We start from the raw sequence: 26,778 nt of genomic DNA, 5'->3' as shown, positions 1-26,778 counted from the left end.
TTTTAAAAATATCTATTGTAAAGGGCCTATCTTCCCGTGTTCTTTCCTCTTCTCTCCATCTTTGAAATATATCCCGCCTTTCAAATATACACACATAATTAACTGCTGCACTAACAGCAATAAAGAACTTATATTGAAAAAACTGGCTCATCAGATTTTCATAAATACAATAGATAAAAAATTATGGTATATCCTCAATTCTCCTTTGTAAATGCCTTTTGGCATTAAACCATGTAATTCAATTATCTGTATGCTGCTGCTGTGTCGCTTCAGTCGTGTCAGACTCTGTGCGACCCCACAGATGGCAGCCCACCAGGCTCCCCCATCCCTGGGATTCTCCAGGCAAGAACACTGGAGTGGGTTGCCATTGCCTTCTCCAAATTATCTGTGTAAGTATCTAGAATTTAACTATGAAATAGTAAAGTCACCCTTTCAAGTACTTTATATAACATTCAGTAGCCCTGTTAAAATATGAAATAAGATTTTGCAATTTACAAAAACTAGTGTCAAAAATAATTAGTTGTTTGACAAATAAAATAACACACAAGCTGGCAGTTTAAAAATGAGCATATGGACAGAAGATTTAACACATTAATCATTCAGAAAAAGCAAAACAACTACATTGTTATAGTAAATTAATTTTGCGATAATCAACAAACATAGAGGAGACATTGATTCCTTGCATTTAAAGGGGATCATCCTCTAACAAACAGTGGGGTTTTTTAACTTACCCCTTGAAGCTGATTTGCTTGAAGGATCTCTGACACTGAGATGGCCAGGCAAAGAGCCTGACTCAGATCTGCATCGTCATCCTTAATTCCCAACAAAGTACTGCCAAACAGATGGTGATTATCCTGTGTGAAGAGGAATTTTTAAAACTTTATGAAGAAAAAAAATAAGATCAAGCTTCCCTCCTAAAACTATTCTCAACAGACCAAGATAAAAGGTAAAATAATTATATAACATCTTTGAGTCATGTGATTTAACTTATTATATCAAATCTTCTAGGCTAAAAGCTACAAAAAGGCTACAAACAAAGCCTGTGTTTGAGTTAACACAAAATGAAAGACTAAGAAAAAAATAACACATTCTACACAGCTATTTTCTATACTATCACATACATTTAAATAGCAAATTTTTAAATGATTACTCACAACATTTTATGCTTTAATATTGAATAAAAATTAAAATATGGCATAAATTATGTAATATGCTGCTAATAAAACCTGCTCTAATTAGCAATTGCTAGTGCAGTTTATTTACTATGTCTGAAGAATAAAAACTATTCTCTTAAAAGGCTGGAAAGAAAAGGATAAGACTTCTTTTTCATCTAGTATCATAACCACTACCTTGCCATCTAACTTAGTCAACATTGTTGGGAACTGAGGTAATCTACATAAGCAATTATTAAAATAACTGAAATTAGTCCTGACAAACAAATTTCTTTTATAATTAGTTTTGAGGGAAATGTTCTTAAAAAGTTTCCATCATCTGCCTCCTGGACACACTATACTGAACATAACTTAATCTCATCTTAATATTTCAGGGACATGATAACTTCCAACTAACAATCATGATGGTAGAATGCCTTAAAAATAAAAAAAAGACAATAATGTTCTCATGAGTACTTGAGGTCACAAATAGTTTATAAATAGTAATTCCATGCTGTCTCCATTACTAGCTTTAGAATCTAGAGTTTTAGTTTCTAGAAGTTCACAGCACTTGGACTTCTAATCTGATGTCATTTCTCTTGAAAGCACTTGCCTGATCTGAGAAAGGTTCAGGGTCCCCATGGAGCTTAAGTGACCCTTTTTTTGTGTAAAAGACAGCTCAGCATCATTAAAAGTTGGAGTTTTAACTTTAACTCCAGATAAGAAGGCATAATGATACCTCCTCAATCAGATTTCTATAACACAAATTTTAAAGTCAAGGAAGCATTAATTTAAGAAATACCTTATAGTCAATTTTCTCATGATCAGAAATAATAATCAGAGGAGAGGTAAAATGGCTCCTAGCGTATTTGTATACTATCTTTTTAAAATGTCTATTCCTCTACTAGGGAGAATATTTGTAGTGGAAAAAGTCACACAAAACTGTAATATACAGAAAGAATGACAACCTAGAGTATTTTAACTGAAGTGGATACAACATAAACATAAAACAATGCACAAAATGTGAAATACTGAAGCAGGTCATTCCTTGTCTGATACCTTCCTAAATGAAGCTGGTGTTTTACTGCAATAATACTGAGCCAGAGAGAAAAGGTCTTCTATATCTTCTAGATTCAAACTGGAAGGAGTATTTTCCAAGAACTCTGAAATAGGATTATAAATAAATTATAATATTTTCAAATTTTGCTTGTAAAGTATACAACAATAAACATTATATATCAAAGTTGGTTTATCTTCAACATTATAGTTTTATAAATGAAATCGCAACAGTGATGCACAGAAAACTGCTTGAAGAGATGTGGATTTTCCCCAAAGGAGCTGAAACTCTTAATATAATCCTGCTATTAGTGACTGATGGTGTCTGGCAATCAAATCAAATTCATTAGCCTTGATTGGAATACTGTGATTTATTTAACAAACACAAATGCCAGGGCCCCTGCAAATAAAAAATAACCAAGAAATGGTTCCTGACTTAAGGAACTTTGTCTTGCTTGAGAAATATAAAGATAAATCATATAATGTAGTGAAGTAAACACTTAACGCAGACAGTACAGTGTGCTGGGTACTATAGAAAGGAAGTAAATCTGTGAGGGCTGGAGTGGAGAGGACCCAAAAGGAGGATCAACATTTCAACAATGGAGATAATTACAAGAGTTGGGGATTCAAAGGAAAATTAAGGAAGGAGGGGAAAGGGGGAGAGAGAGGAGACCAGTTTATTTAAACCAAAGAAACAGTGTACAGAAAAGAACTGAATGAGTGAAAAAAACATGTAAGGGATGAATGAGGGTAGCAAATCTGGGGAGACCATCTTTAAGGCCTGTATGTGGACAGTGTGTAAGATTTGAAGGGAACCTCAGAGCTCTTTTAGACTAATCTAAATTCACATAATGGATGAGAAAACTTGAGTTTTAGAAAATTAAGTGACTTGAAAAATGTTTTCTCCACATTAAGTGATACTTACGGATAACTTCTTCTTTGCTGTCAGACTCCTGCCCTAAAATGACTTCTCTGTAAAAGAGAATCACATGAATTTGAGTTAAATACTAATAGAGCACCCTGAGAACAGAGAGGAGAAAAATCCAGCCAACTTGATACTTACTTTGCATTAACAAGGATTATTAACATTAAGAAATAAATAAAAAATGGATCTGCCTGTTGTAGATATCCATCCCATATTGCCTGAGTGACTTCAGTGGAACAGTAACAGGCAAAAAGGCTTCCAAGCTGTAATCAGGAAATGAAATGAGAAATATAAACCACAGGAAATGACTTGCTCTTTTTAAAGTATTGAGGCAAATGCATAAGTAACATTACAACAAACTGTCTGTACCTGATATTTACCATGGACCTTAATTTTACTGTATGTAATCCAAAGACTATGTGGACTCAAGGCACAATGAAGCCACTGACCAGCTGTGTGCCTTAGGGCATGTCACTTAACCTCAGGAGCTTTACATTTCTACTTTTTTTTTTTAAAGGAATATTACCCATGCTCTGCCACTGCTGTGGTGAAGAGAAAGATAACTAACCCTTAATATCTAAAGTAACTTAAGTTAGCATGTATCTGCCACAGCATAATAACTAGCATAATTACCCATGAGCTCTATAAGGTAACTACTACAGTACTTAACTTGCTCAGAAATTGTGAAGATCAAGCATGGTTAATTTCAGTTAAGAGCACCAAATGAAATTGTAATAACAATTTAAAGGCCAACTGTGCCCCAAGCTTACTTGTACATAATTTGAAACAAATGAGACAACACTGATGTCCTGCAAAACGTTTCAAGAGCTCTATGGTTTTCTATGTCAATTAAAGAGTTGTTAATGTATGTAAGTTTCTCTAGAGCCCAACTGTGTTTTAAATTGCATGAATTTAGGGATATTTTTAGATTATTCCATTTTTCTTAGATACAGAAACAATTATCTAGAGGTTTAAATTTAAAACATTTTAATGAATAAAGGAAGCTAACAAGAACACATACATTTAGTGAATATTTTGTGCCAGGTACTAAATTACTGCCACATATCTTTCATTAAATGTCTCTTATTTTAAATATTCTCATGACAGGCTTTCAAAGTAGACATCTTCCTCCCTGTATTATAGGTAGGAAAATAAACCTGTACGAAATAACCTTCCTAACATCACAGAGCTAGTAAGTGGTGATGCCTGGACTAAAAAAAGCCTGAGACTCCACTGATGTAGCTGCTATTACAGTCGACCATAAACTTTTAAAGTATAATACATAATGCTTCTAATGTTTTTGGTAGTTGCTTAAAATTTACTATTAGAAATAAGGAAGATGCAAATACAGACAGACAAGGTACGGGCAACCTCACTTAACCAAACTTAACCACTTAACCTCACTTAGCCAAACTAAAGCTACCTCCACATCATTCTCAGTGATGAGTTCTCAAATCACAGGAACTGGTTTTTCTTTATCTCATGATTGGAAAAGAAAGACTCTACTCCATAGACAAGATGCTGGTAGCAAGAATGAACTACTTGGGAAACTGACAAAGAGAAACTGGTTGTTTCCATAACCAGTTAAAATCTACAACCAGCACTGAGTACTAATCCAGAGTTCTGGCCACAGAAATGGCATTTCTCGGGTATGATGTGACCAGAAAGACGTCTATGAAAATATTCAAATTCTTAAAAGAAAATTTCTTACTTCGATACAAATAAGTAGATTTAATATGAACAACATATGAATCTCAGAGAACCTACAATTTTATTTTTATCAAAGTGACTAGACTGTAGCCAAGAAGGAACGAAAGAGCAGGTTCTTGAGGTTTAGTATGCTAGAGCTGAAACCAATTAGGGTCTCTAGGGTCTCACTGTCTACTCATCCCATCACCCTCTGAGATAGATCCTATTATTAGTCCCATTTTACAGATGAAGAAATCAAAGTTCAGAGGCTAAGTGTATTAAATAACACAGTAAATAAATGGCAGAAATGGAATCCTTTCTGAAGAAAATTTAGTTAAGACATCATCAAGAAACATGTTAAAATTTTTGAATATACATATATTTTCTTCTGGAACCTAAACACTGTTTTAAAAAGACCTTCAAGTTACCCTATAAGAGCAGTTCTCAAAGTATGGTCTGAGGAGCCTTGGACATCTCCAAGAGTATTTACAGGGGAGTTTGTGAGATCAAAGGTATTTTCGTACTAATACTCATATTTTGCCCTTTTCATATTCGTTCTCTCACAAATGAACAACACAATTTTCCAAAGGTTACATGAAATATGGTATCATCACTGACTGAATAAAGAAACAGATATGAGAATGTACTTGCCTGTGATCTACCCAAACATCAATGAGATTTGCAAACTTAAAAATGCCACTATTCTTTCTTTTTGGGAAATAGTTCATTTTCATTTAAAATATTTATGCTAACATGTATTGGATTTATCACTGCTTCTAAACGAATACCTAAAATTTCTTAATTTCTAACCAATGTGATCCACATAAATTATGGATCCTCAAAAAATGTTGCGTGTAAGAGGTCCTGAGATCAAAAGGCTTGAGAACCACAGACCTAAGATAATAAAACTTCCCATTTAAAATATAAATATAGAATGACAGAGGACTGAGATGTATTTTATATTCTTTTGTATCAATCATTTGATAATCTTAAGTTATTTTCTTCATGATTATAGATCAATTCTCAAACACACTATCAACAATTTAATCACACAGTTTTAAAGTGAACTGATACATACCATATATATTTACATATATTTCTAAAACAACAAAGGCTAAACTTCGTATTAAATAATTTAAACTAAATGAAGAGCAAAAAAAAAATCTTTGAAGTGCTAATAATTTTAATCCTTTGTCTTAAATAATAATGGTCTATAATTTAACACTTTTCTTTCTTTTGCTTTGGGGGGGAACTAACTATAGTTTCACAGAAAACTATTTTTCATTAAGTGTTCCTACTTTCACTTTATTACCCAGTTGAGTGCATAGGAGTCTGGAGTAATTTTCTTTGTATCAAGAAAAGAACAAAGCTCAGGTTCATGGTATTGGATGAGTAATCGGAAAAGATGAAATGGTCTCCCCTTCAGGGAACAATCCCTAAAAGACAAGAGAAGCAAAGTTTCTTGCATTAATAGGTCAAAACTGATCATATCAGTAACCAGTCCTCGTGCAATACCCTCCTCCCCTCCTTACCCCAGAGTATCCGACTTAAGAGCATTGACAGCAAGCCTACCTGACGCAACCGGGGGCAGACCTCTCTTGCTTACACCTAACATACCTGACCTGATAGGAAGAAATGGCACGTCTACAGCCAACTCTAGGAAGATTCTTTCCAGGTGAACCCAGGCAGCACTCAGGAGAAAGGACTACAGGGACCAATGAAAACAGAGGGACCACTTAGGTTATTTTGATAAGCTTTGGATCCCAAAGGGAGATCTAGAGAGCCCTGAGGAAGTCCAGCTCCCTTCTTTTTCTGCCAAATAAGAAAGATCTCCCAGGAAGGCTTCAGGTTGGCTCCATAGTTAACGTACTCAATTAAGAATCCCTTCAGCAAAGGTCCAAGTCTGAAATGGCCACAGACGAACATTCCAAAAGAGTGGACCCAGAGCTGTGACTGGAAGTGGCCCGGGTACCAGATGCTCAGAGAAAATCCCAGGAGGTGCCAAACACTGACCTTATTGAGTAACTATAATACTTCTTGCCTTGTTCCCTGGTGTCTAATAAATCTGTCTAATAAACCATTAAAAATGTACACAGCTCAGATTGCAGGCCATCTTAATAAAAGTCAGTATTTACTGAGGAAACACCATGTGCCAGACACTACATACAGTTTACAATGTTATCTTACTTTATCTTTACAAGCAACTCTATGAAAGATATTATTATCACCCTCAATTTACAGATGAGAAAACTGAGGCTTAGCTGTGGTCAAGCAGGTCAACCAAGGTCACATAGCTAAGAAGTGATGGCATTAAGACTTGTACACAGAAACTGGGCATTAAACCATTATACCAAGCTACCCTCCCATATATGTAATTTAATATTTGAACTAGTGGGATTTTGGTAGATGTAGTCTTTAAAAAGCAAACTGTAAAAAAAAAACTGAAATAAGGTGAAAGATTTCATGTAAAAACATTAATGAAAAGCATTGATAAAGAATGTTTCAAAATGCTATTCAAGTGGGAATAATGAAAAATAATCTCTGCAAAACTAAGATCTAAGGTCAATGTCAGGATTTGGTATAACCATTCATCTACCATTTTTAATACTGTAGATAACAGGGAAGTTTTGTAGAAAAGGCCCTAATTTGCTAATTCAGATGCCCAAAGATAGAACTGGATTCATACTGACAAGACTACCTCCTCCTCTGTCTGAACACTTTCCCCACTCTATAAAGTCAAGGCAGTAGATTGCTAAAACAAAACACGGAGACACAGTGGTAAGAAGACTAGGAACACACATTGTAAGGACAATTGCCTAGTTTGTGGGTCTCATCCTCGGAAAAAGTGGGACATCTCAGGGCATCAGCCATTGAAACAGCATCTATTCATTTAATAGCTGTGTACTGAAAGTTACTCTCCACTGCAAAGCAGTGTGCTTGATAGAATTCGACTCATGTTACATCTGACTCTCTAATAAGATGTATTATAATGGAGTTGTTTGAGCAACATTTTGTGGGGCTGAGCCCTATGCAGGGGTATTAACACTGACTCTGGCTGGAGTACTGTGTTACATGTGGAATTCATGGAAACAGTAACTGGTGTAACCTGACAAAGTATGTTACACAGCTCAATGCAAACCTCTACTAGTAAACCTCTACAATACAGCCTTTACTAGTATCTACCACCACCAACATCCTGTAGAGACAAAGCTGGATCATCATGTCCCTTGCTATTACTAGTTTTGTTACACTGAGAGGTGGTAAAAATATAAGCAGTTGAGAGATTTAGTATAACACAGTCGCTCAGTTGTGTCCGACTCTTTGCAGCCCTATGGACTGCAGCCCGCCAGGCTCCTCTGTCCACGGGATTTTCCCGACAGGAATACTGGAGTAGGTTGCCATTTCCTCCTCCATTAGTATAACAGAATGACTCCCAAATGTGAATTCTAGCCTCTGCTTTACCATGAGCATAGCCCTGTATTCTGGCATCTCTAGGTCTGCTTTCCTCACATGAAGGCCCTATCGCTTCAAGGTCACACCCAGGTTCTCCACTCTGGTATGTATTAGAATTGCCTGGGAATTTAAAAATCGACATGGCTCTACACAGTCTACTTATATTTGAAACATCAAGGGTCAGTATGTTTTAAAAGCTCTTTGGCTGAATAGACATTTCTCCAAAGAGGACATACAAACTGCATCTAGGCACATGAAAAAAAATGCCCCAAGTCACTAGCTGTCAGGGAAATGGAAACAAAAACCATAATGAGATACCACTTCACACTCAGTCTGGCCATAATTAAAAAAAAAAAAGTTGGCAAGAATCTATAGAAACTGGGATCTTTATTTACTGCTGGTGGGATTGTAAAATGCTGCAATTGTGGAGAAGTCTGGCAATTCCTCAAAAGGTTAAACATAGATTTACCATATGATCCAACAATCCCACTCCTAGGTACATATCCCAAAGCAATGTCCACACAAATATTTGTACACAAATGTTCATAGTTGCATTATTCATAACAGTCAAAAAGAATCCAAATATCCAGCAACTATTACATGAGTAAATAAAATGTGCTATTTTATTTCATTGTACATACAATGAAATGTTACTCAGCAATAAAAAGAAATAAAGTAATGGTATTAATATATGCTATAAATACATACAGATGAATCTTTAAAAGACAATGCTAAGTGAACAAAGGTAGTCACAAAAGACCATGTATTATAAGGTTCTATTTATATGAAATACCCAGAATGGGCAAATCCACAGAGAAAGATGAGTGGTTGCCTAGGGCTGAGAGTGCTGGGGGGTAATGGAGTTGAACGCTTGTGAGTTCAGGGTTTCTTTTGGGGGTGACAGAAACATTCTAAAAAGGATTGTAGCTATGGCTGCACAATTCTGTGACTATACTAAAAGCCATGGAATTGTACATATTAAAAGGATGAATTTTATATTATGTAAATGATATCTAAATCTGTAAAAGAAAAAGAAAACAAAAACAAAAAAAAGTTGTTTAGTTGATTCTAATAAGCAACCGGGGTGGAGAAACTTGTAAGTTAAAGCACAAGTGTCCAATCAAACTTAGGTTCAAATCCTGACTCAGTCATACACCAGAAGTATAATGCTGAATAAGTCATTTAACATCTGTCTTTGCTTCAGTTTCTGTAGCTGTGACATATCTGCCTTACAGTGGTCACTGTTTAAGTGAGAAAATACAAAAAGCACCCACAGCTAACCCAGTGCTTTTCACATGAAAAGCAGGGGGGGGAAATGGCAGTCATTTAACTATCAAGCTCTAGAATAGCAGTCCTCTTACCTTAGGTGCATGCTGCAATCAACCAAGCTCTAAATCTAAACAAACCTCAATGCATGGCTGGCCTCCTCAGAGATCTGATTTAATTAGTCAGGTATGCAAAAAGGCATCAGGATTTTTTAACCCCATCCCCAATGACTCTCCAGTACTCTTGCCTGGAGAATCCCATGGACCGAGGAGCCTGGTAGGCTGCAGTCCATGGGGTCGAAAAGAGTCGGGACACAACTGAGCGACTTCACTTCACTTCCAATGACTCCAATGTGTACCCAAGGTTCACTGCGCAGCCCAACCACTGCTCTAGATTATGTCAAAAGTTCCTTTTGGCACTAAAATTCTGACTACCTGATCCATACCTGAGAACTACAAGAATTCTTTCTGAATTCCACCCCTCCTCCTACCCACCTCCCTTCTTCCCCGTACCTCTTCCATCCCCCCAAAACAACCCACACATCTGTCTAGACTCAATTTAAGTGTCACTTTCCCAGAGAAAACCTTCCTGACCTCCAGGGTAAGTCAGGTCACCCCCACTGTACATTCCCATAGCACTCTGCATTTCACCTTCCTAACACTCAGTGCACTTCCAATTACTTCTTCAACATCTGTATTTCTAGGACTATATTCCAGGCTGTAACCTCAGCACCTCACTGAAGATAGCAGCACTCCAAAACTTTTACTTAGACACTATAATGTTATTTTTATAAGTGAAGAAATCAAAATAGAGGTATCATCCAAAAAGTATGAAAAGTTATTCTGCATACATGAACTCTACAAGCACAAATTCTTAACTAAAGAATCCTTTAAAAAATATTTATAAGCACAAAAATAAAGTCAAATAACAATTACAATTCAAACAACCTTAAAAATTACTTGAACCTTTTACTTTACCATCAAAATAAATCTAACAACTTTACTTCAAAACAAACTAGAACTTCCTTCATTTTACAGCTATAATAAAAAATCGTGTCTTACCTGGGAATGTACTTATTCATGATCGCATAAAAGCAGTTGTATAAATCACTACGTGGCAGCTGAAGATGCACCAACGGTTTGAGGAGATGTATCCAGCTAAGGGTTGAGCTATACTTAATGTTACGGGATTTACAATAAAAGGTAATTACAGATTCAATATCCAAAAGTAACTGTGCTGCCTTCTCTTCTGGCACTGAAAGGTGATCTAAAAAATAAGAGTCAAAATTACCAAGGGGCTGCTAGATGCTCAGTTATTGGACAAAATACTTGTTTACAAAATACATGCTACTATCTTACTACATTTAGAGCATGTCAAGGACAAAATAAAACTACATAAAAGTACATTTTTCCTTATACCTATTCATATTCACTAGCTATTCAGGATTTATTACTTAATACTGGACCTTCATATATGTTTCATATATATATATATCATGTGTGTGTATACATGAAAGTAGTGAAAAGTGAAAGTGTTAGTCACTCAGTCATGTCTGACTCGATGCGACCTATGGACTGTAGCCCACCAGGTTTCTATGCCTATGGGATTCTCCAGGCAAGAATACTGGGATGGGTAGCCATTCCCTTCCTCAGGGGATCTTCCCCACCCAGGGATAGAACCTGGGTCTCCTACACTGAGGGCAGACTCTTTACCATCTGAACCACCAGGGAAGAGGGGTGTGTGTGTGTGTGTAAAAGAATGCACAATATGAAGCAGGAAAGTAGGTATCACCCACATTCCCAGAAAGCAAAAAAGCGTTTTCCAAATAACAGATTATAAAGACTATCTCTGCCCCAGGAAGGGCAGCTGCCATTATGGCTTTGTTGAAGCGAGGGGAAGTGATTCATTCTCCACCACCAAATTCTCTATCCTTCGCCTAGCAATAATGTTTCTCTTGAGGTCGGCCCATAAAAAAGTCTATTTAGCCAATAATCTAACTAAAAAATGACAAAGAAACAAAAAGACACCAATGGACTATAGATGAATTAAAAAAGAGAACTATAAACCAAAATAATTTAATCTTCAAAAGACAGTGTGAGGGATTTGAGACCTATTCACCCATGATCTATAACACGTTTTCTATAGCAGATCATGACTTATGACTTACAAAGAAACTTTTGGAATAGCTCCTTTTAATCTGAGGGCTGTATACAATCATACAGATGGTCAATAATACAAAAAACAATTTAAAAATACTAAAAATCAGACTCTCTTTCTTAAATGTTGACATTATTTCATAAGAATTTCCAAAGAGATGTTCTAAAACTATGCCCTTTCAATATATTCCAAATTCATCAAATCCCCAATTATAACAAGTTCATTCTACTAAACAGTGACTCCTTCATCCAAAAATTATTATTTGCAGAATTTATCACTGTTTGAAAACAATTATTAAACTTACCAATGAACTCCAGACAATCTTTGTGAATAGTGTTCTGTTCTGGCAGGTCTAAAATACCATCCCATGATGCCAAACTATCACCTTTTCCTGCAACATTTAGAGCAATCTGGAAGAAAGAGAAAAAAAAGCAGCTGGCTCCTTATGTTATTTCTCACTCTTGAAAAATACGTTATAATAATAATAGAGGCCTGGATTTAGGGATAATAATGTATACTTCAAAAATTACAAGTAAAATGTCTGTATCAAATTTTACTATTTTATGTTAAACCAGTGAATAAAATGAATTACACATTTACATAATATTTTACACATGTAAGCTTATTTCAAGCAAATATCATTAATGCCATAGAAAGAACCTTTGTGTCCCCTCCCCCAAATTCACGTTATGTTGACCAAATTCCCGATGTTTTGGTATTTACAGACGGGGCCTGTGAGAGGTGATCAAGTCTTGAGGGTAGAGCACTACATGAATGGGATTGGCCTCCTTATACAGAAGACCCTACTTAGCGCCCTTGTCCCCTCAACCATGTGAGAACACATTAAAGAATTACAATTCTTTTCAATTTAATAGTGTTATGGTTATTTTTAAAGTCTTTAGACTTTCATATTAAATATTTTAGTGCCCTGCCAAGGATTTGCTTTAAAATAATACAGTGGGTAGGGTGGGGAGAAAAGGATAGAATACTAATCAAATAAGATCAGCCAAATGTTCAGTTCAGTCACTCAGTCGTGTCCAACTCTTTGCAACCCCATGGACTGCAGCACGCCAGCTTTCTATATCCATCACCAACTCCCAGAGCTTGCTCAAACTCATGTCCATTGAGCTGGTGATGCTATCCAACCATCTCATCCTCTGTCGTCCCCTTCTCTTCCTGCCTTCAATCCTTCCCAGCATCAGGGTCTTTTCTAAGGAGTCAATTATTTGCATCAGGTAGCCAAAGTATTGGAGGTTCAGCAACAGGGCCAAATGTTGACAACAGTTACAACTCAGTGATGGGGGCCCACTAAACAAGTGTTTTTACGTGAGTTTTAAATTTCTGTAACATTTAGAATACTAAGCACAGGTATAAGCCCATTTCTGTTACATACATATATGTGCAGAGGGGAAAAGATAAGATGTGACACCAAGATATTACTATGTGTTTTACCTCTAAGTGGTAGATAACAGACAATTTTTTTTTATGTTATCCTTTGCTTACATGTTTTAACAATGGGAACTACTTTTTTAATAGTAACAAAATCTTAATTTAAAATTAAAAAATTATAATACACATGTACGAGAGAACAGCTGAAGCAGAAAATAGAGCAAAGGAAAATCTCCTGTAATTCTAACACCCAGAGACCTATTTCCTCTCCCACCTTTTTAATTTTTTTTTAAAATATAGCCATATCTGCAATTATATATCCTATTTTACTCATTGGTTGCACTTTCCCATTTCACTGAATAATCTTCATAAACATAAATTCTAATGGTTACAAAAGGAAGCACTGCCTTTCAAAACCTCAATTATTAAATATACCAAACACTACAGAAACACGGGCTTCCCTGGTGGTTCAGACAGTAAAATATCTGCCCGCAATGAAGGAGACCCAGGTTCAATCCCTGGGTCAGGAAGATCCCCTGGAGAAGGAAATGGCAACCCACTCCAGTATTCTTGCCTGGAAAATGGTATGGACAGAGGAGCCTGGCAGGCAATAGTCCACAGGGTCTCAAAGTGTCAGACACTAAAACTTTCCACTTGCACAGAAACACACTTTAGCAAGCTGCTCTATTTGATAAATTTTCTAAATGTGGAATGCACATAACAGTATAAAGTCCTCTGCAACTAAGACAGCTGAAAATCAAAATTCTAAAATATTGTTCTTAAGTGATTACATTTTACTTGTTTTAGTTTCCAGTTACCTTCCAAACTTTAGCCCTCAGATCAGCAGGCAGTGGCCTCCCTTGAATTATATTTCTCAAAGTTTCAAGATCACAACCTCCTGCTTCCAGAGCTTCTTCAAGATCTTTTTCCCTGAAAAACAAGTCCTCTTTATTAAGATAAATTTTTGGTTTTTTTCCTTCCTCAGTACTTCCTCAATAAATATGGCCTATTAAAGGTTAGCCTGCATGCAATGCAGGAGATGCAGGTTCGATCCCTGGGTCGGGAAGATCCCCTGGAGAAGGAAATGGCATCTCACTCCAGTATCTTTGCCTGGAGAAGCTTATGGACAGAGGAGCCTGGGGGCTACCATCCATAGTGTCGCAGAGAGTTGGACACAACTGAGCGACAGTACATACTAAGCAAAAAAGGTTCTCAGCAGCCAAAATGCAGTATCAAAGCATATACTGCATTTTGTTTTCTTGAAAGGAAATCTCAGGTTTCATATAGTCAATCTACTCTTATTTTACACTTAGTTCTAGCAAGCTTAGTTATCTGTTTTCTAAGATTAAAGAAATTTAAAAATAGTATACAGGACAAACAGTACTAGGAATTCACAGTAATAGTAATATTCATAGCAGTGATAATGACTAATACTTTCTGTAGGACTAACCTTGTGCCAGGCACTGTTCCAAACATTTCGTGTGTGTGTGTATGTGTGTGTGTGTGTGTGTGTGTGTGTGTGTGTGTAATTCTTACAGTAACCCTATGAAGTAGGTTATATTACTGGTCCCAGTTTACAGATGCAAAAACTGAGGTAAAGGGAGGTTGTGTAGCTTATAGTCAAACATCTAGTAATAGCAGAGCCAGGATACAAATTTTAACAGCCTAGTTCTAGAATTTATGCTCTTAACATTATGCTCAGATTGAGGCAGGAAGGAGAAGCCATAAAATCGGGCCAAGAATTCAAGGTATGGGAATACTAGTACAAAACTATAGAGATATCATGCCCAGAACAGTGCCTGGCTTATAGTGAATAGTCAATAAAGGTTAGAGGAACAAAAAATAATCTAATGGCATCCCTGTATTTATTATATATCAAAGCAAGCTACAACCACATCAAGTACATTATCAAGCAAATAATCAAGCAGTTACATTTAGACTACTATGTTTAAAGAGAAAAGCACGAAACAAATTTTATTTCATATATATACGGTCAAAATTTGTAAAATTATTTGCAAGTTGAAATAATAACTTAAAAACCTTCACAAGGGTATGGATTATTTTTTAGCTGGGAAATAACTACTTAAAATAGCTAATTCCCTCAGAATTCTCAAAAGCTAAAGTTCCAGTCATTATTTATAATTTTAGTACACAATGCATAAGAAATGTAAATAAATAAAAATCCCTGAGCCAGGCAATTTCTAAAATTCTTTGGAGCAGGCTAAAAGGCAGAGCATTCCACTAGGATCAGGAAACCAGGATTTTGTCACATGTTTCTGGTTCTTGAAGAAAATAAATTACACCCATTACATATTCTCTCAGTAAGATAATGTAAATCTCCTCTATTCATAGGATTCCAAGAATATTAGTTTAAATATATAACTTTCCTAAAGTGCTGTCCCATTAATGGAAAGGAATTAAATGAAAACGTAATCACTTGGGATCATATCTGACAGAAAAGCTGGGATCAAATCTGATAGATTTTCTTAACAAAGCTACTACAAATTCATATGTTTAAGAATGTTCGTATGTTAACCACATGTTCGTATGTTAACATTCGTATGTTAACCACACACGAAACATTTCATTCTTTTGCTATTTGGTCACCAAAGTGTTGGACCAGAAAATGAAAGAAAGAGACTTCATTCAGTCCACAGTTGAGAAATAGTTAAGGCCTATAAGTGATAAAGACCGGGCTTCATCTATTCTGTTTGGCCAAAGTATACAAGACAGCCTGTCAGAATCTGAAGGACTGTTTGTAACCATTAAACAGAGAAAATTTAGTGGGATCTTTGATGAACAAATACAATTAATTTTAAATGATTAAATGTGTAAGTGAACTGAAAATACCATTTAATGAGATGAAATTATTTTTATCAAATTAATGAAGAACTAAAATTTTTTTCATTTTTCAGTGCAAAATCTTTGGTTTCTTTTTAAACTTTGCCAAATTCCTTACTACTGCAGAAAACAAAGTCAGTACTTTGGGGCAAAATGTCCAACCCTCAATATACTTGATGATGATAACCTCTCTGTTGATACAGCCGCTATTGGATTCTCTGATGCTGTTCCCAGGGGACCACAAATGTGGTTTCCTGGAGCACAACCATAAGCAAGAAACCAGAAAATGCTCCACTGTAAGTAGTCAAAGGCACTTCTCACAAACTAAATAATTAAAAGTAATGTTATCTTCTGAACAAGGAGTTCAAAGGCTCAGTTATCAGAACTTCAACATTACAAATGTACTTATAAATGTAGTAAAAAAGCTGAAAACAGTGAAGCTAAATAATTCATGTAAGAGTCAATTTCCTATCAAGAGACAGTATTTAGCTCTCAGAATTTTCCTTTCCCCAGAGCAAGTTTCTTTTCATTTTTGAACAAGCAACACCTAACATTCAAATAAAAAACTCATGTCTGGTGGAGTATGACTGAGAGGGTTGTGCTTTTTAAAGTCTTCTTTGGTTAAGGTGGATTCCCACTATCTCTATAAGCTAAAAGTTGACAGAAATGTACTAGACAGTCTGACAGGCCTTAAAAATAGACAAGAACAGGCCATGTTTAATTATCTTAGTAAATTTAAAAAATAAGTAATTATCTTCTCTGCTCAGAAGGTCTAAGACAAAACAAATCCAAACATTTGGGGTTGCAAAGAAACAGGAATGTATGTCTTCCTGCCTCTGTGACCTTGAAACTATAGTATTTGTTTGCATAATAGTTTAGGGCTTCCCAGATGGCGCTTGTGGTAAAGAACCCACCTGCCAATGCAGGAGACATAGGAAACATGGGTTCAATTCCTGGGTAGGGAAGGTTCCTTGGAGGAGGGTATGGCAACCCATTCCAGTATACTGTCAATGATCTATCAATGATATATTTTTGAAACTTAAATACAATCTAACAAAATTTCTCCAGAGTTGATGTTCTGTAGCAAAATCACCCAATCTAATTTAAGCACTGTAACCCAAGCTGCTTTAGAATTATAGCAAGGCAAACAGTATATGATAAACTTTAAAGGAAGTTAAAAGATGTAAAAATATTTGGTTCTATTTTTGAGCATGGAAGAAAATTAATTTTGGTGAAGGGGTGTCCTCCCCATCTCCTCCTTCCTGTGTAAGGAGTTACAAGTAGAGGGTGAAAGGTGGCTCAGACTTGTCAGAACTTTCATGTGGCTTCGTCAGTATTAATTTCATGGCCTAAGACTTCAAGCACATTCTTAACGCCCTGAAGTTCACCCCTTCACGTTCCTAAAACATTCAGAAAGCTGCAAACTCCTAACACTGGGTTATTCGAACCAGTTCTGCCTTCTCTGTTCCCATACTTTGCTCTAGGAGGACTCATCGGGAAACAGAGACAACTTCATGATGCTATCATGAAGATTCACCACCGTTTGTTTCTTTTGGGCATCAATCTTCCTGAAAATCTCCTATCCACCACTTTCTTCAGACTCCCCTACCCAGTCACTTTACTTCAGGTGACATTATTCTGATTCCAAAGAGAAAATAGAGGCCAGCAGGCTTCTCTTCCCTTTGATCTCAGCCACTCTCCAAAATAAAATGAGTAACTGATCTTTATCCCAGACACCATTTCCTTCTTTTCTACGTGCGTAGATGTCTAGGGATGCTTTCTCTAGTCTAATACTGATAACTTCATGTGAGTCTTATCTCCCTGACCCACACCCCCCCCAACCCTACGATGACTCCTCCCCTATCCCCTCTCTTCTATCTTCCACTTCTCTTTTGCTATTGCTCTTTCCTCTGAGCCAACATGCTCAAGGATTGCTATTAGAAACAACATCAATAACAAGCACAAAAACTCCTCCAAACTTTCCTGTCCTTCCACACTCCTGGTTGTTCCTGTCCCAGCAAAGCTTTTGGAAAGTATTCTTGACAACACATGTAACCACGTCTCCCTCATCTCCCACTCACCTCCTCCTCTTACACACCCAATCATCCCTCTTCCTTCTCTAATGCCCACAACTCCAGGGCCACTCTCTCTATGTTACTTCAAATGATCAAATCTTTACCTTGATTTGACCTTCCCAAAACATCAGACTACTTTTCTTTCTCCAAAAAAATAAAAACGACACACAACTAGCCAATAAGCACCCGAGAGGCACACGTCGTCATTAGCCATTAGGGAAACTCAAATCAAAACCACAATGAGGGATTTCCTTGGTGGTCCAGTGGTTAAGAACTCATCTGCCAATGCAGGAGACACAGGTCAGTCTCTAGTCTGGCAAGATCCCACATGCCCTGAAGCAACCAACCCAGTGCTCTAGAACCCAGAAGTCCCAACTACTGAGCCTGTGCACACTAGTGCTGTGGTCTGCAGCAAGAGAAGCTACCACAAGGAGAAGCCCACACACCACAGCTACAGAAAAGCCCGAGCACAGCAATGAAGATCCAGCATGGCCAAAAATAAACCATTAAAAAAAATGTTTTTAATCCACAGTGAAAAACAACAACAACAACAAAAAACAACCCACAATGACACACCACTGCACACTCAGAAGGACGGCTAGTATCAAACTGTCCTAATGGAAACTGGAGGCATCATACATCGCTGGTAGGAATGTAAAATGGTACAGCTACTTTTGAAACTGGTTTGACAGATCCTCAAAATGTTAAACCTGCATTTTTAACATGTTGATACAGCCACTATTAGATTCTTTCATGTGGCCCCCAAGGGAACCACAAATGTGGTTTCCAGGAGCACATCCGTAAGCAAGAAACCAGAAAATGCTCCACTGTAGGTAGTCAAAGGCACTTCTCACAAACTAAATAGTTAAAAGTATAACCCTCTCATAATTAAAAATACGACCCAGCAGTTCTACTTCTAGGTTTGCAGTATACCAAAGAGAATACAAAACATAAACCAAAAACTCGTACATAAATCACAAGATACTATATAACACATCTGTTAGAATAGCTACTATCCAAAAAAGGGGAGGAGGGCAAGAATACAAAGAAATTAGAATTCTTGTGCATTGCTAGTGGAAATGGTGCAAAATGGTGCAGTCAACTGTGGAAAAGTTTGGCGGTTCTTTAAGAAGTTAAACAGAATTACCATATAACCTAGCAATTCCACTTCAGGGGGATATACCCAAAGAACTGAAAGCAAGAACTGAAACAGGAATTTGTACATCCATATTCACAGAAATATTATTCACAACACCAAAAAGTGGAAACAACCCAAATAAGCATCAGTGTATGAATGGATGAGTAAAATGTGGTATATATAGACAACGAAATGTTAATCAGTCTTAAAAAGGAAGGAAATTCTGACACATGCTACAAGATGAATAAACTCTGAAGACAAATGCTAAGGAGGTGAGGGGGAAGAAGTCACAAAAGGGCAAAGAGCGTATGAGTCCACTCACATAAGGTAACTAAAATAGGGAAATTCAAAGAGACAGAAAGTAGAACAGAGGTTACCAGAGGCCGGAGGTGGCAATGGGGAACTACTGCTTAGTAGGCAGGGTTCTTGTTTGGGATGATGATGGCGGCCCAACACTGTAAATGTACTTAATGTCACTTGACTGTACCTGTTAAAATGGTGAATTTTATGTTATGTATGCTTTACCACATTAAAAAGGGCAACAACAAAAAACTTCTAAAAAATATCTGTAACATTAGTTCTATGTATTGTTCATAATAGCCAAAAAGTAGAACCTAAATGTATATATTATTCATAAAAGCCAAAAAGTAGAAACATCATCATCTTATGAATGTGTATTCATACACTGGAATACTAAGCAATAAAAAGGAATGAAGCACGGACAACATGCAACGCATGCATGAATCTTGAGAATTATGCTCAGTGAAAGAAAACAGACACAAAGGCCACACATTGTTAAGATTTCATTTACATGCAATGTCTAAAATAGCAAATGTATACAGAAAGAAGGTGGATCATTAGGACCCGAAGTGACAGGGGAATAAGAGGGATACTAATGGGTATGGGGTTTCTTTGGGGGTAATGAAAATACTCTAAACTTAGATCATGGGTAATGATTGCTTACTCTGGAAATATACTAAAACCACTGAACTATACACTTGAAATATGTATTTCATGACTCAAATTACATCTCAATAAAAATGTAATAAAAGAGTAAAAAATAATAATAAAAGAGAAAAGTTTCAGTTCAGTTCAGTTGCTCAGTCGTGTCCGACTCTTTGCGACCCCATGAATCGCAGCACGCCAGGCCTCCCTGTCCATCACCAACTCCCGGAGTTCACACAAACTCACGTCCATCGAGTCTGTGATGCCATCCAGCCATCTCATCTTCTGTTGTCCCCTTCTCCTCCTGCCCCCAATCCCTCCTAGCATCAGGGTCTTTTCCAATGAATCAACTCTTCACATGAGGTGGCCAAAGTATTGGAGTTTCAGCTTCAGCATCAGTCCTTCCAAAGAACACCCAGGACTGATCTCCTTGCAGTCCAAGGGACTCTCAAGAGTCTTCTCCAACACCACAGTTCAAAAGCATCAATTCTTCAGCACTCAGCTTTCTTCACAGTCCAACTCTCACATCCATACATGACCACTGGAAAAACCATAGCCTTGACTAGACAGACCTTTATTGGCAAAGTAATATCTGCTTTTCAATATGCTATCTAGGTTGGTCATAACTTTCCTTCCAAGGAGTAAGCATCTTTTAATTTCATGGCTGCAATCACCATTTGCAGTGATTTTGGAGCCCAACAAAATAACATCTGACACTGTTTCCACTGTTTCCCCTTCTATTTGCCATGAAGTGATGGGACCAGATGCCAAGATCTTTGTTTTCTGAATGTTGAGCTTTAAGCCAACTTTTTCACTCTCCTCTCACTTTCATCAAGAGGCTTTTTAGTTCCTCTTCACTTTCTGCCATAAGGCTGGTGTCATCTGCATATCTGAGGTGATTGATATTTCTTCCGCAATCCTGATTCCATCTTATGCTTCTTCCAGCCCAGCGTTTCTCATGATGTACTCTGCAAAGAAGTTAAATAAGCAGGGTGACAATATACAGCCTTGTTGTACTCCTTTTCCTATTTGGAACCAGTCTGTTGTTCCAGGTCCAGTTCTAACTGTTGCTTCCTGAACTGCATATAGGTTTCTCAAGAGGCAGGTCAGGTGGTCTGGTATTCCATCTCTTTCAGAATTTTCCACAATTTATTGTGATCCACACAGTCAAAGGCTTTGGCATAGTCAATAAAGCAGCAATAGATGTTTTTCTGAAACTCTCTTGCTTTTTTCCATGATCCAGCAGATGTTGGCAATTTGATCTCTGGTTCCTCTGCCTCAATAAAAATGTAATAAAAGAGTAACAGAAAAAGTTTAGAGACTCTTTAATTTAGGGCTTTAAGAGGAAGCTTGTATGTCAACCTTCATTTACCATTTCAGTGATGCGAACACATCACTATGAAAGGTCCAAACCATATACCCTAGGGTTGCTGAGGGAAAGAGTTTGCCTTGCCTCTTTAATTTCTCAAATTGATACTACTTGTTAAATAACTACCAGAAAGGAACAGACTCCTAAACAGTTGCCAGGGCAGCTCAATAGCAAAAGCATCAAGAATCATGAATATAGTGGCTTAGAGACAGTGTGTTACAGAGAAAATTGTATAAAATTTAAAGTCAGAAAACGTGACATCAGATTCCACACACCTTTAACAGCTGTGTGACCTAAGATACAAACTCAGTTTCTTCACCTATAAAACGGCGTAGAATTAGATACCATCTAATCAAAAGAGGTGGAGAGTATTTATACAGCACATGAATTATCTTCTTTTCTACTAGAATATCACTCCCACTCTCTGCTTTCTATTTCATCTTAATAACTACACCTTACCTGACTTTGTCTTTCCCAGCTTTCTTGCTCAGTCTTGTACAAGACTCCAAAGGCAGTGAAGATTCACTGTTTCCCCGAAAAGAAGAGCGTGAGACAGTGAGTGGCTGCTCACATGAACCACAGCTGGGCACATGCGTCACCACTCACGAGGCACAAGTGAAACACCGTAAAATGTGGGCAATACTAAAAGCAGAGGGTAAGAGCAAGCATGAATGTAGGGACACTAAGTCACTCTTCATTTAGTCAAGATTAAATCTTCAGAGACAAAATAAGCATTCAAGAAGCATGGGGTTTTTTTATATAGAAAGCATACATATGAAGTAGTTCTAGAATTAAGCAATCATTCCCAGCAGCCTATCAGGCCTCTATGATTTCCTATGGCCTATTCAACTTCAGAATAGACTCTGTCACCCGAGCATACTGAGAGAAGTTGCTGAAACACTTAAAGTAGAATATTTTCTAGGTTGGAAACCAATTGTCTTAATTCTCAGTCTATCAAGTAAATAATGTCAACTTTACTAGCTTTCAAAATTCTTTAAAATCAAACCCTTTTCTATTATTATTTTAAAAATCAAAGAGTAGAATAGTTAAAAAAAAAAAAACCGCTTAGGACCTAGAACGTATATAGTCACCTAAGCTTAGCAGCGGCAGCAGCAGCAAGCTTAAATGCAGAGTACAGAGAAACTAGAGAAAACCCAAATGACAAATTTAAAAAAAAAATTAGTTTTGTGTCCAAAGTGGTCAAGATCTAAGATACATTATCATTTGATTAAAATAAAAAGACAAAAACTGCATTACTGGGGAAATCAATAAAAGCCAACACTTGCTGTGTAAACACCTGAAGCATGTTATTTCTACTGCATAGGATACCGTTCACACCTGGCTGTCGGCAGTGCTACGGCCGTCCCTTGGTGTGCTTAGAACGTAAGCACTATGAGCACAGGTTAAGCAATGTGCGGCCAGCTTCTCCGTGCATACATGGCACAAGCTTCTGATTAGTTATTTAAAACTAAAAAAAATAGCCGGCTAACTACTTGTGAACACCAGCAAATTGTGTAACAGTGGCAAGCTGCACATACTGAGTTGTGGCTGCAAGACTTCACTTGTGCCATCATACTTCTGGTTGTTTCCTAATGCCCAGGTCATGAGACATCAGCACTGAAGATCTGTCTGAACTTATTTTGCGTGACATTTGTTAGAAGTGAAAATAAGAGAACGTTGTTACAGATTCAATTGTACAGTAGATATGGATGGAATTGACCATAATATGTAATATGCAACATGTTTTTAAATACCAATCTCAAACTACCAAAGCATTCCAAGAACAAATAGTATGATGACACATTTGGAAATGACCATGACATCTTACAGTCCATGACAGCAAAATTTGTTAATTGTGAAATCTTGAATTTATCTGGATTCTTGTCAGAGTCAGCCACACCTGTTACAGCATTTTAACAAAATGTATATTTGTTAAAATATACATAGGGGAAAAACAACACTCCACCAGCTTGAAAGAAGAAACAGTGAAACTATTATCAGGATCAGATCTACCAAAGCAGTTTCAGGAGATTCCCCGATCAAATACTGTAATCATCTGCAGAATTTAACTAGGAGCTTTGCCAAGTAGAGAAAGTGCTAAATCTAGTCCTCCTTGTCTAAGAGGACAAGCATACATGATAGCTGCAATATTTCAGCACTGTGTTGCTCTATAAACTACTAAAATTAGCTACATTACAAATGGAGCAGATGCTTTAAATTTTTATAAACTTATTTTTGACCCATAATCCATGTAGATCAAATTGCACCAATGGTATACCAATGATGCCCCTTCCTCTGCTAACAATAAACTCAGGAATTTTTGTGCAAGCATTGAAAGAAAAAAGTGCTCACAACTTTACCGTATGTGTAACGCTGCAATGCATTTACTGTAAGACTTGGCTCACAAAAGGGAGAACTCTCTCTCCACTAATGAAAACTTAACTTTAGAGAGTGCTCTAAATCCTTTTTCTCTTCTGTGCTTCCTCAAAGCAACAAGTTCCCAACACTCTGTTCTTTTCTATACACATAAGGTGATTTTCTAGCACATTTAGTGCACAAAGAAATGCATCACAGTCTTTCCCCAACCCAACAACCAAAGCACTAGTTCATCTGGAAACTGAAAATAGTGTACCTCTTTTGCCTCAGAAAAAGAAGGCGATGAAAACAGCACAAGTCAACACAAAACAGCACTTTACCTGTTTCTAATACAAATTTCCACTTTACTCAAACTGGAATGAGAGAAAGACACAAGTATCCCATTGTTCATTGCAGCACTATTTACAATACTTAGAACAGGGAAGCAACCTAGATGTCCATCAACAGATGAATGGATAAAGAAGTTGTGGTACATATACACAATAGAATATTACTCAGCCATAAAAAGGAACACATTTGAGTCAGTTCTAATGAGGTGGATGAACCTAAAGCCTATTATACAGAGTGAAGTAAGTCAGAAAGAGAAAGATAGATATCGTATACTAATGCATATATACAGAACCTAGAAAAATGGTACTGAAGAATTTATCTGCAGGGCAGCAATGGACAAACACACATAGAGAATAGACCTATGGACATGGGGAGAGGGGAGGAGAGGGTGAGATGTATGGAGAGAGTAGCATGGAAACTTACATTACCATATGTAAAATAGATAGCCAATGGGAAATTGCTGTATGTCTCAGGAAACCCAAACAGGGGTTCCACATCCACCTAGAGGGGTAGGATGGGGAGGGAGATGGGAGGCAGTTCAAAAGGGAGAGGATATATAATACCAATGGATGATTCATGTTGAGGTCTGACAGAAAACAACAAAATTCTGTAAAGCAATTCTCCTTCAATTAAAAAATAAATAAATAAGAAAAAAAAAAACTGGAATGAGAATAGAAAGACCACCAATATTCCTTTTCATGAAACCACTATTTTGGAAGATAAAGAAACAGTTATTGCAAATGAGGTGACAATATTTTGCAACATTTAGGCAGTTCTTCCCAAAGATATTTTACCAATGGAGATCAGAGATGGGCAAAGAAACACATAATGGATTTATTTTTTTAACCTGAATTCCATCTATCAGTGATAACTTATTCAACCAAAAAGGAACTCAATTTATTTTCATGTCAGTGGTTAGATCTAAATGGAATCTACAAAATAAGTTCAAGAATGTTTGGTATTCAACTGCTCATAAGATGAATACATCCTTCTGTGTCACTTTTATACCTCAAAACAGAGACTAGAAACTATTTAAAGGGGACAGTGACCACAAGAAAGCTATTTTAAAAGCAAGTTTCTTATTTCCCTAACATCACTGAATATAAACAACGAAAAAATTACTGAGGTGATAGTAATTAAAACTGTATAATTATTTATATGTTCTAATTAAATATCACTATTGCATTCTCACAGACTAAATAAGTAAATCAAAATAAATTATAATTTTATTTCCAAATGATATAGATACATATTACTTATGTATTCACATATAATTAATATATAATTACATAAATACATTTAGTTAAATATATAAAATATTAGATATATAATCTAGATGATATTTGTAACCACAGTATCTCAACATAAAAAAACTGATCTATTTAAGTGATTTTTGCCAAGAGGCATGAGAACAGATTATGAAAACCAAAGAGATATGAAATTATAGTACATAACGCTCTGTATCCCATCCCACCACAACAGTCATGAATCACCCCTTCTTGTGGATTCAAGAAAGGCAATGGGGCCTGTGCACACAGCCTGTGCATAGCCTCAGAGCCTTATAGGTTCCACAGATAACGCACACATGTGGTCAACAAAGCACATCTTTAAATACCGTATGTTCAGAACACATGGGTAATTTAATGTAAGGTTAGCATATTTTTAACTGGGTTCTCTCTATCTGTTAAAGTATCTGCGAACTATACACAGTATATGCAATCAACTTTAGAAAGAAAGAGCTTAGAGAGCCATGAGTTTAAGTCCCAGATTTTCCACTCACTGGGTCTATTGTCTAAACTCCCTATGCCTATCTTCTCAGCCCTAACAAGGAAAGGACAATAACTCATAATTTCCCTTTCTCATAGAATTGTTCTAAGAGCCAAAATGAGACAGTATATATAAGCATGTTACCCTTTGTATAACAAAGGACAAAGCTCTATACAAACATATAGTATTTTCTTACATGTTCTCTTCTTACTAAAATCATTCAACACCACCACAGCAACTAGTTTTACGTAACAACTGCTTGAAAGTAAGGAAAGCACACATTACAGCATTCAGTTTGGAATGAAAAATCCAACAAAACGCTATGTCAGCTTAAAGACAAGAACAAACTCCTTTAATCTTCAAGAAGAAGGAAGATGTAAAACAAATTATTTAATTAGTCATCCTTTTCTCAACTCAGGTGAAAAAGGTGAGACAGACCCTTAAAAATAAATGTACATTAAATTTCAGGAAATAGGTTTTCTTTTAACTGGTTCCTACTGCTCTTGCATTCCCAACAAACAACAATTTGCTCTTATGAACTTAATATATGGGGCTGATATGCTTTCTGTATGTAATTCTCAATATCTAAATAAGTCACTTCAAGCACTGCTTCTTTAAATGATGAAAAAATTGAAATGCCAAAGCAAATCAGAACAATGCACAGTTCTGTTTTTAAATGTTTCAAATTTTTTTTAAACACTACATAGCAGCTTGAATATAACCAGTATTTAGTTAATGTTAGCTGAATGAATTAAGAATACTTTGCTAACCTCTATTTTGCTTTTTAATAGATGGTGTGGGAGGACTGGACTGCCTTTGATTTATACCAAGTAGAATCCACATTTCACCAT

The 26,778-nt window shown here is 36.6% G+C and overlaps 1 protein-coding gene across 2 annotated transcripts in view; it reads right to left on the bottom strand.

Annotated features, from left to right (window-relative positions):
• Positions 1 to 26,778, bottom strand: part of TBC1D23 (TBC1 domain family member 23) — a 56,338-nt gene that overhangs the window by 24,661 nt on the left and 4,899 nt on the right. For both annotated transcript variants that reach the window (XM_006058728.3, XM_006058729.4), the window contains exons 2-9: positions 13,905 to 14,016; positions 12,002 to 12,107; positions 10,602 to 10,806; positions 6,134 to 6,257; positions 3,271 to 3,395; positions 3,133 to 3,179; positions 2,211 to 2,314; positions 732 to 854 (exon numbers count right to left, since the gene is read on the bottom strand). In XM_006058728.3, the coding sequence (XP_006058790.2) occupies positions 732 to 854; positions 2,211 to 2,314; positions 3,133 to 3,179; positions 3,271 to 3,395; positions 6,134 to 6,257; positions 10,602 to 10,806; positions 12,002 to 12,107; positions 13,905 to 14,016 (946 nt within the window). The remainder of the gene's footprint in view (positions 1 to 731; positions 855 to 2,210; positions 2,315 to 3,132; positions 3,180 to 3,270; positions 3,396 to 6,133; positions 6,258 to 10,601; positions 10,807 to 12,001; positions 12,108 to 13,904; positions 14,017 to 26,778) is intronic.

The sequence above is a fragment of the Bubalus bubalis genome, chromosome 1 (genome assembly GCF_019923935.1).
Source record: "Bubalus bubalis isolate 160015118507 breed Murrah chromosome 1, NDDB_SH_1, whole genome shotgun sequence".
Taxonomy (NCBI): domain Eukaryota; kingdom Metazoa; phylum Chordata; class Mammalia; order Artiodactyla; family Bovidae; genus Bubalus; species Bubalus bubalis.
This window is presented reverse-complemented; position numbering and strand designations above follow the sequence as displayed.